General features: G+C 37.2%; 1 protein-coding gene across 1 annotated transcript; it reads left to right on the top strand.

The window, feature by feature from the left end:
• Window positions 1-2,186: 2,186 nt before the first annotated feature.
• Window positions 2,187-10,215, top strand: LOC149020036 (putative aspartyl aminopeptidase). The gene is made up of 11 exons (XM_089148050.1): window positions 2,187-2,388; window positions 2,563-2,698; window positions 2,790-2,868; window positions 3,050-3,252; window positions 3,543-3,612; window positions 4,567-4,632; window positions 4,894-5,049; window positions 6,069-6,245; window positions 7,048-7,122; window positions 7,197-7,337; window positions 9,680-10,215. Exons 1-11 carry the CDS (start codon window positions 2,319-2,321, stop codon window positions 9,899-9,901), a joined length of 1,395 nt encoding a protein of 464 aa, XP_089004176.1. The 5' UTR covers window positions 2,187-2,318; the 3' UTR covers window positions 9,902-10,215.
• Window positions 10,216-11,302: the final 1,087 nt, after the last annotated feature.

The following is an 11,302-nucleotide window of genomic DNA, read 5'->3' as shown; positions in this document are numbered from 1 at the left end:
TTTTTATTTTTGAAGGGAGAGACTATTGTTACCATAAAAGATAAACAGTATAAAAAAAAAGAAGAAGAAGAAGAAGTAACCATTAATAGTTTTTATTTTATTTTTTATTTTTATAAAAAAATGGTTTAAGGGGGAGAGAAATGAGACGAGATTTAGGAGAATAACTTTGCAAATAAAGGTTAGATTTACAGAATGTTTGGCATAAAAGAATTTAAGTTCTTTTATTATTCTCCATTACACAAAAAAAAAAAAAAAGGGCTAGTAGACATTCATAGTTTTATCATAAAAAAGAAGAATAAGGGCGGGGCCGGTCGGCAAGGGAGATTTCGGGGGGCGGCGGCCCCACGGACGAGTTTAGGGGGGGACCGAGTCCACTCAAGCGTAAGTTTGACCTAATTCATAAATGTTTTTTGGTAATCTTAATTTCCAATTCCCAGTTCGCCGCTCGGTTTAGTCGGTTTGATTCATGTCCGTCGCCCGCTAAGGGAATTTGAAGATTTAGCGGGTATTCGTGGTTTTTATAAACAATGGTATGAGTGAGAGAATCAAGAAAATGAGACAATTATCTTTGTTATGGATGGAAAAAGGAAAAAGAAAAAAAAGAAAAAAGCCGGTAATTAATGTTTTTCATCTTTACCCTTTGAAAAAATCATAATACTTACTTTCTAATGTTTTTTCATGCCATTTCTCTAATTCCCTCTGGAAAGCTCTTACCTACATTTGGCCCCTTTTACGTCGCTCATTTATATTTGATCGTAATTTTTTTGGATATTGAGTAATTTTTTTAATTATCTCTATTTGTGATCGGATTGGTAAGCATGTCTATTGTGCTATAGTACACAATCTATGGTGGAAGCGCAATCTTAAGCGTTGGACTTTCAAATCCCGCTATCTCGATTCGATTTTGGATGCAATTCACTTTGATGTATTTGCTAGGCTTGTTTGTATTCCTCATCCCCTGATTATTGATTATTCAAGGAACATGCTCATTGTTGTTTTGTGGAGACTCAACTCCCAATTCCATCATTATCTTTGATATTTTCCAATTTGGATCATTATTGTAATTCAATGTTTCATTCATTTAATATATTTATTTATTCATAAAAACAAAAAATTAGTATGATAAGTCTTATTTATTATACTATTTTGTTTGATGAAAGATTTGTTACGAATCGAAAAAAGACAGTTAAATTTTATTATGACTACAAAAAGAAAACGGTGAGATTTTTAGGAGAATAACTTTACAAGTAAGGGTTAGATTCTTATAATTTTAAAATAAAGAATTTGTGATTTTTTTATATTATCTTTTACAAAAAACAATGAATAAACATTGAGATTTTTTCATATAAAGTTGGAAAGAGGGAGAGAATAAGGAAATTTAAAGATTTAGTGGGTATTAATGGTTTCATAAACAAAGGTATAAGTGAGGGTTGAGTCCATTCTTAATTGGTGAACTTGAAGCAATTAAAGCTGGTATCCGAAGTGCTTTAGATGTTGGTTTCTACATAATCATTGTCGAATTGGATAGTCTTGTTGATGTTCAAGCTATTATAGATGAAGCTGATGCTCCATTGGTGGATGACATATTGGAATTTGCTTCTTCAATCTATGTCCTGTTATCTTTTATTTCGCACTCTTCCAATATAGTTGCAGATTGTTTGGCCCTGCATGGCATTTCATTTGGTTCCAGGTGTTTATGGCTTGTGAACTCCCTCTAGCTGCAAGATGTGCTTGCTCTCAAGTCAGGCTCTGTTTTGCCTATTATAGTTCTCTGAATAAATTCACCTTCCACAAAAAAAAAAAAAAAAAAAGAAAAGAAAAAAAAGTGAGGGTTTCATCAACTAGCAAGAACTCGATAAATCGTCTGCAAAAGCCTATAATATAAACCAATGCTGCAAGACTGCAATACAAAAAATAAAATTAAATGGCGGCTGGACTTCAGTGCTGTATAATTAAGCTTGATCTCGATCGTTTGCTGCAGGTTCAGCGTATTATTTGCGCAGCATCCAAGCAATTTCCACTAAATGAGGAAACGGTAGTGTAAGAACAGTGGTTGGGTGAGTTTTGACATTTTACCGGTCTAAAAGCGGTTCAATCCGTTCGAACGGTCCAATTGGCACCCATGATCCGGTTCATAAAACTGGTAAAATTGCACAGCGATGCCAGGCCCACGCCGTTCGCTTTTGAGCATTCTGGCGTTACGTAGAACGAGGCGGGTATATAGAGCGGAGGGGCTTGCGCTTCGGATTTTGCAGTTTTGCCTGGACTTCGAAACTGCTGGCTTGGCAGCAACGCGATCAGAGGTCAAAGTAGAAGCAATGGCAAAAACAGTTGTTTCCGAGCTCGTCGACTTTCTTAATGCTTCTCCCACAGCCTTTCACGCAGTTGGTAAAGGCTCATCAAACTCATGTGTTTCTGGTTTGCGCTTTCACAGTTTTAAATCTCGGAGCCACTCCTTCCCCGCTTCTTTTTGATACTCATCGTGTTACTTAATTCCAGAACTCTAGGGTTTCTTTTATCCTAGTAGATTATGGATTGTAGTAACGTCTGTTTCTGTTTCAGACGAGGCGAAGAAACTGTTAAAGAACGCAGGATTCGAGCAAGTTTCAGAGAGAGAGGATTGGAAGCTACAAGTCGGGAAGAAATACTTCTTCACGAGGAATCATTCCACTATTGTTGCTTTCGCGATTGGGAAAAAGTAAATATGGGATTTGTTCGATCCATCATTTTATCCTATTCTTCATTTCGTTCTCAATCATTGTCTCTGAAATTGCTGATTTGTTTGCTAGATATGTTGCTGGAAACGGGTTCCATATTGTTGGTGCACACACTGACAGTCCTGCTCTGAAACTAATGCCCGTTACAAAGGTATTTACCTGCGTTTATTCTGGTCCTTTTGTAGATTACTTTGATATCGGGAGTTCAGCTAGTGAGAAAATACCAAATTATGGCCTAAAGCCAACCTAAATTCATAGTCAGGTTCTATTTCTTTATTTCTTTATTCTTTTAAAACCGAATCCAATGTGGAACAGTGGTGGATTTGTCTCAGGTAGCTAAGGCAGGGTATTTGGAGGTTGGCGTCCAGACATATGGAGGTGGGTTGTGGCATACGTGGTTTGATCGCGACTTATCTATTGCAGGCAGGTTGATGATACGGAAAGGAAAAGGTGATTCTGCTTCTTATGTCCATCAACTTGTGAGGATTGGAGAGCCTATAATGAGGATCCCTACTTTGGCGATTCACTTAGACAGGTCTGTTTAAAAGTATGATTTTATCTCCTGGACTGCATTTCTCATGATACCAAAGCTTCTGTTTGCTGGTTGGGTGACCCCAGCATCGTCAATATTTCATATTTCCTTCTTCTCTCCCTTCCAGCCTTAGAGGTAGTTACCTTATGGTATGGGTTTGGGGACCTACGACCTGTTTTTAATTTTATTTTTCATTTAAAAAAAAAAAAAATAGTTTCAATGCTTTCTGATGTATGATTGCCACTGATGGATTTTTTTTCTCTTCTCCCCCCCCCCAAATCCCCATCAAATAGAGGTGTTAATGACGGGTTTAAGGTGAACCCACAAAGTCATCTCGTTCCAATTTTGGCAACATCAATTAAGGTGATTTCTAGACTTTGATTAAATTGTGTTCACCCAATCGTTTAGGCCACAGTCATATTTGTAATCCATTTTACATTGGGTCCCAGTGTTAAACCATCGTTTTTTCCAACACTACTGCTTACTAAACTGATCCCATCGTTTCTCACTTCCCCTCTGTATGGTGATCCTTAGGCCTTCCATCAAGGTAACCAAATATATCATAAGCCCCATTCCCTAGGTTGCTCTGTCAGTTTATATTCTTCATCTCTAAGCATTGTATTGTAGCACAGATTCTGGGGCTTGCATTTTAATTTGTGGAGATTTAATTGTTTCGTCTATGAGGTTTTTATGGGTTACAGGTTGATAAGATTAATTGGCATAGTATCTGACACCTTGGGGAGTCCAGTACTATGAATTGCCAATCATGTACTATAAGATTTTGCCATATAATTGCTTCTGAATTATGGAAATTCAGAACATTCTCTGATACTCTATTTATAATATCGTGTCTAGAGTCGTTCAAAGCATGGTTGACAAGGTGTTGCCTAGGCAGCTTAGGCATCCAGTGCTTTGGTCAATCTGGTGCCTTGGTCAACTTACCCCTACTGTTGGTGTTAACTTGAATTTTGACCCCCCCTCCAATGCTTTGGATTGACTAGGAGTTGTAGCATCTATGAACTTCATAGTGTGTGCGGCTTGGATAAACCTAGAATCTTTTTAAGAATGAAGTGACTGGGTATTTTAATGAGACTTGTCATAGCCAAAGTTAATGAGGCATCTGTTATTGGAAAGGACCAGTGTTTTGGTCAAGTGAAAGCCGGTTCTTTTATCTTGATGATGTGGAGCATAGATGGCTATGTGTGCTAGAATGACTGATAATCAAAGAGGAAGGTATCTACAAGCATGCTTTTTGTGCATAATATTTTTTTCTTCTTACATTCTCTTTTGCCCTAATTTGGTGATTTTTATTTCCAGGCTGAACTCAATAAGTCAGTGGCTGAGAAGGTTGATAACAAGAAGCATCATTCACTTCTGTTAGAGGTTGATGATTGCATTACTCTTTTTTCTTTTCTGGGAATGGTTACAATTCCTAGAACTTAGATAATTAGGTTTGTGGCAAATAGAGAAGAATGTTGAAATCATTGAAAAGAAAAAGAAGGTGGAGAAGATGGTAGTAAAGGTATTACTACCATCACAATGACTAGTTAGAGCATTTAGGAATTTTGGATTTCAAATCTGATTTTAGTATTTCATTTAAATGATACCTCCTCTTCTTCACGTGTTGTTTGTTTTTTGTTCCAGCTGCTTGCAGCTCGAGCCGGATGTGAACCAGATGAAATATGTGATTTTGAGTTACAATTATGTGATACTCAACCAAGCACTATTGCTGGTGCAAAGGAAGAATTCATCTTCTCAGGAAGGCTTGACAACCTTTGTATGTCATTTTGCTCTTTAAAGGTTAGTATTTGAGCTGCTTATCACACAAATTGAAGAGAAGGGGGGATTTCTTTATAGTTTTAACATCAACTTAAAACTATTGATAAAATATTTGTCTATCTGACTGTGCTTGCAAGCCTAATTTTCATAAGCACACATGGACAGCAAAACTCAAGAATTATTTACATACTCTTGTACTAAATTTTAGAATTGAAATTGCAATAGGGCATGAGTACCTATTTTAGAATTTTCATAAGACATTAAATATTGGCTCGGAAACTGTGTAGCACATTCAGAAGCTCTTATACTATTCCAGGTCATCTTCATGTTGTTCTTGTATTATCATTGTCAATATAAGGGGATAGTTTTTTGAAAACCATCCAGGCTATGTAAACACTAAACATTATAAGTTGTCTATTAGCACATCATAGGCCTTGCAAAGTAACTTTGTGGTCCATTGTTCCATCAAAAGAATCTGGGAAGCTGATTTTGGTCACTCGATTTACTCTTCTTGAGAGAGATGATACCACCCATTGTAAAGCAGCTTCTTGGTTGGGCTTGGTCTGAATTTATTTTGGTTGAACTTCCTTTGGAGGCTGACCTTTTTGTACCCTGTCTTTTCTGTGACAAAAGGTATTACCTTCCAAGAGGTGGGAGTTATTTCCTTTTGGCTATTAAGAAGTTCTCTTATCTTCATTTGTCTAGTATGAAAGTAGTTTTTGTGTTAGTTTCTAAGGTAGGTCATTTATAATATACTAGGCCTCTTATGAAAAACAAAACAAACCTAACAAGGCCAACTTAATCGTTGATTATTAAAATAATCCAATGATGCTAATTTGGATGATACCTCACACTTGTGCAGGCCAGTATTGTTGTTGACTGATTAACTGGACAAGGATATATGAAACTCTATTTAATCTGAATGACTGAATCTATAGTTGAAATATTTCATTATATTTATTCTAGATATCTTTACAGAATACCTCATGTACTTTTAAGGGAGCTCATTCTCATTTATTTGTATATGCATTATAATTTAGGCATTGATTGATGCAACATCATCTGAAAGTAGTCTTGAGGATGAGACTGGTGTAAGGATGGTGGCATTGTTTGATCACGAGGAAGTGGGGTCTTCTTCAGCACAGGGAGCTGGATCTCCTGCCATGTTGGATGCTCTGGCAAGGATCACAAATTCTTTCAACACATCTGGTTCCAAGGTAGACTTTTTTTTTTGGGTACATTGTGGATTCTAACTTTTGAAATATAACAGACATCTATGTTCTAATCATTATTTTATAACCAATTATCTCTTGGGTCTAGTAATATTTGAAGAACCAATGTGATTTCATAGTTTGTAACTCTCATTCATTAATACTTTGTATAAGTGAGCCTAGCATATACAGTTGCTGCTATGATATTTTCTTTAGTAGGTTATGTGGTTTGAAGCTTCAGTTAACTCGAGCATGATGAATGACAGGTTGTGTGCCCCACCCCCTTCTCAAATAGACATTATAAAAATGGTAAATCCTTAAATTTATAGACTGGGAGTACCAAATAGATATTCAAGGTTGCTATAACATTTTATCAGAACTATTCTTTGGATCCTAGTGATGCAGTTTCACTTGGATGGTTGGACTGGCATGCTAGGCTTTGGAGACCCAAATCCACAAAAAGTCAATCCGGTGGTTTTTAATCTAACAATGGTTTGAGATAGTTTATCTATCTACTAGCTTATTAATTTCAGTACACTGATCTTGTTTATATGATGTTTCCTAACTGCCCAACATTCTGTACCATACTTCATAGCTGATCATATGCTATATGCTGGGAATAGCGATGCTAAATAAATATTGAGTCACTTTCTAATTATGTTTCCAATGATTTTATTTGATTTCAGTACTATTCTTGAATTTATTTATTTATTAAGATTTGGCTTGTCAATTTCTCACTCGAGATTTGCTGAAATCTGTGGCTCATGATTGTGCTTATTGAAGTTTCTTTGTATTGACTGATTATCAGATTCTTGAGAAAGCAATACAACGTAGTTTCCTTGTTTCTGCTGACATGGCGCATGCCTTACACCCTAATTATATGGTATGTTGTTTCTATTTTCCTGAATTGCAAACCCCTATAATTGGATTTGTCTATAATATGGGTGATATGCATAGGACAAACATGAAGAGAATCATCAACCGAAGTTGCATGGAGGGCTTGTCATCAAACACAATGCCAATCAGCGTTATGCTACCAATGCTGTTACTTCATTCATATTTCGAGAGATTTCTGTTAGGCATGAGCTTCCTATTCAGGTCAGTCCTCTTATTATGTCAGGTGAATGAAATCTCAGGTGAAAAGAAATTTACTTGAATTCTTAACTTCTACTCTTGTTTCTCATGAATGATTTGAAATAAAAGAATGGAAAGCAATGCAATTTTTCAATTCATGCATTGGAGAGGCTCTAGTATGGCTTCAGAAACCAGAGTATGTGTTAAATGTGGTGTTCAGAACCAACACATGAAGCTTTCCATATAACTCAACCAGTCACTGTTTCACATTGGGGTTTACAAAAAAAAAGAGAAGTGGTTAACACTGGGACTAGTTGAATTGTCTTACCAACACAGCCCAATTGTGACTGATGCAAGTCTGGTGTGGGGGTTAATGCTGATTCAGTTGTTTTTATCATAATGGCTGGCTAGGTTGGAATCATTCTTCTACTACTACAGCCCCTTTCATCATTATAAGTTATTGTCCTTGAAAATTTCTTATCAAAGCCTTTTTTTCTTATATATTTTGCTGCTATTGAGATTTCTTTTAATCATTGGAGTTAAAAAAATTATAGTTTCTAAAATTATTTAAACATATTCATAAAAATTCGTTTAGCATTTATTGTTATTATTATTATTTTTTTTTTTGGTAAACAGTACTTCATTCAGATAGCTAAAAAAAGTACAAACACATAAGCATGAGTACACAAGGTTCGGACCGAACCAAGGAGCGGCAAATGACCAAACTGTCGTACATGCAATAGACAGGGCCAGCCAGGGTAAGGGTTGGGTCAAGCCCAAAATGGATCACGTCCACAAAACCCTTAGAACAAACATACACCCACATAGGGGGACTTACATACACCCACATAGGGGAACATACAAAACGCCGCAAGGGCGGACAAAAAACTCCTACAGTTGTGGCAATGGTAGCAACGAAAGTGCGGAGAAGGTTTGAACCTCCCATCCGGCTCTGCCGCATAGGCGTAACTGTCAGCTCGACACAGAAGAACTTGTACCCAGTGTTGGAGTTGTTCTGTGTGTGTACCAAAGAAATGCTGCAACCAAAGGAGTTGTTATGTGAAGTACTGCAACGAAAACTACAAAACAAACAAACAGAACTAAGGGGAAACCCTAGATCTGGTTATTGAAGCCAAGACAGGAAAGATAGAAACAGCAAGCAAAAGAAAAGGAAAAAAAGAAAAGAAAGTGAGTAGTGGAGGTAGGGAACCAGAAAAATAAAAAAAGAAAGGAAAACACCAGATCTGTGGAGACCGGATCTGGTGTGCGTCGGCAGATCTGGTGGAGAGACAAAGATTAACGGGAGAGGAGAAGCAGGAGAGATGGAGGTTTTTTTTTTTTTTTTTTCCAAACCCGTCACGGGAGAGTGGCGGAGAGAGGGAGGAGAAGCAGCAGAAGAGGGGTGGGGGTGGTGATGGAGAAGGTAAAACAAGAGGCGGAGAGAGGAGACAGTGAAGAACTGCAGATCTGGTGTGCGAAACCAGAGAAAGAGAAAATAAAAAAGAAAAAAAAAAAATGCCGATCTGAAGTTCAGATGCGAGCAGAGGAGGGAGGGGAAGAAGGTGGGAAGAGGAGGAGAGGTGGAGAAAAGAGAGGCGGAGGCGGAGAGACTGCCGAGGCTGAGTCTCTCCGCCTCAAACGGCGAGAGGCTGGAGAGAGGCTAGGGCGTTCAGCGTGGCGGCGAGAGGCTGGAGAGAGGCTGTTTCTTCACATTTATTGTTATTATTACATATTAGGAAATCGTATTCTCATTTGGATACTTAAAATTTAATCTCTAAGGGAGTTAATCTTTTCATGAAATTTCTCTGGGAACACATAATCTCAAGATGCTACTGCTTATTTTTTTTTTTTTTTTTTTATTAAAAAAAAAAAACTCCACTGAAACCTTAATCTGGTGACTAGTTGGGATTGAATTGGTGCATCAGATACATGGTGAGGTCAGCCAGGATAATGGAAAAACTGTTTTCTTGTTTTTTTTTCCTGGTAAATATACATGCCTCATCAGTTTTTATTGCTTTCTTAGTGAGCCTCTATTTGAGTGAAATTTTTTTTGACTTTGTTTCTTTGTCACCCTCAGTTCTCGGTACCTTGTAAGCCTCAAGTTCTCTTTGTTGACCATCAGATGTGATTATGGAGTTCTGTGTTGCCTTTTCATTAGATATTCCCTGAAGGCCTTTCTTTCTAAACTGTAAATTTGAGAACTGTTGTACCAGTAAGAATGTCTAATCAGTGAATTGATTTTTCATATGCAAATTTCATGACCTCACAATTCTTCCTAGCATCCCGCTCTACTTTGATTTCCTCTCTGAAGTCGGACATCATAGAAGTGAATTTTTCTTTGAGAAATTCTTGTTCGTTGCTTGCAGGATTTTGTAGTCCGCAATGACATGCCTTGTGGCTCGACTATTGGTCCCATACTGGCAAGTGGTGTGGGAATCCGAACAGTTGATGTTGGGGCCCCTCAGTTATCAATGCATAGCATAAGAGAAATGTGTGCCGTTGATGACGTTAGGTATTCTTATGAACATTTCAAGGCTTATTTTGAGGAGTTCTCTCAGCTTGATGCTAAAGTTTGCGTGGATGTTTAACTGAGTTCTCCATCAATCCTGAAAATCATCACTGGTTACATCATCAGTTACAAGTATAATCATGAAAGTAATTTTATATGTGTTTGACTTGTATTATTGTATCATTACAAGAAGTGAGGTTAATCTAAGTTTGGCTTCCACATGGGGAAAGGGCATGCTTCACAGATTATTAGGTCTCATGGACAAACTGGTTCTTTGTTTGTGTTATCAACTTTGATTTGTGATTATTTAATCCTGCTTTACTAAGGGTTTTCTCTGAAATTTATCCTTGATGAATAATTCTTTGTTTAGCAATGGAAATCAGGAACTGTTCTATTTCATTACCTAGGACAGGAAATGGATGCATAGGGGATAGGATTTTGAGACTCCATAAAGGAGTAGAAACCCCAACTAATCACCCATCTGTTGCGGCTTTGGTGGGGGAGAGCAGATGAAGATGAACTGAGAGAGACTGAAATGGGTTGTTGGGGTTGGGGTTAGGTAAATTTGGGGTCTCCTGAGAGTTGTTGGACCTGTTGGTTGTTGGTGGGATGCTGTCGATGACTCCATGTTCCTAGGTGGGCCCTGATCTGATGGATTAGCTGTTCATGAAGTCGGGTTTCGGGATCACCTATTCGTACCTAGCCCTCTTTTTTTAATTGTTGGATTTCTGGCTAATCTTCTAATCCGACTTTAAAAACTTTTTGACCAATAGTTTCCTGTCAATTATAGACTAATTATTTTTGGGTAATTTTCATCTGGACCCCCTGAGGTTTGATCTCTGTCATTTTTAGTCCAAAGAAATGGATATTTTGCATCTGCCTCCCCTGAGGTATCCAATAAAGTTAATTAAGGACAAATTGTGATTTTTATGACCAAAATACCTTTGTATCTATTATACCGTAAGATTGCATCATATCTTCACAATTAAATCTAACGGTGAGAATTAAAAAATGTATTTATATCTTATAAATTTATCAATTATTAAATCTTTGAATATAAAAATATTTTAAATTTTACATTTTAACGATTTAAACTTTCTTAAATTTTCTTCCCAATCATTACGTCTTCTTCATCTCTGTTTCTGCCATGGCCAACAGATCTTTAAACCCTAAATGGGAGAAAGAAAAACTCTATGAAAACCAATACACCAACAGAAATCCTAGGTCTAATCGGATTTGCACAGCTCACATCGGCTCATCAATTCGAAGGTGGATGAAGGGAATTGCAATTGGCCCACGAACGAGTCTCTGGAGAACCCACTCGTTTCCTTTGGAATGCTTTATCTTTCTATAGAGAAATATCAAAAAAGGAAAATGGGATTGCCCAGATTGACAGTTAATGATGGTAGGTCGTTTCCTTCTTTACTTTGTTTATAAAAACACTTTCATCTGAATCTTGATATCAATGGGATTCAAAGTA

The sequence above is a fragment of the Hakea prostrata genome, chromosome 3, assembly GCF_041222555.1.
Source record: "Hakea prostrata isolate BN-2017 chromosome 3, UWA_Hpros_2, whole genome shotgun sequence".
Lineage (NCBI taxonomy): Eukaryota > Viridiplantae > Streptophyta > Magnoliopsida > Proteales > Proteaceae > Hakea > Hakea prostrata.
The sequence above is the reverse complement of the archived record's forward strand: the minus strand, read 5'-3'. Positions and strand labels throughout refer to the sequence as shown.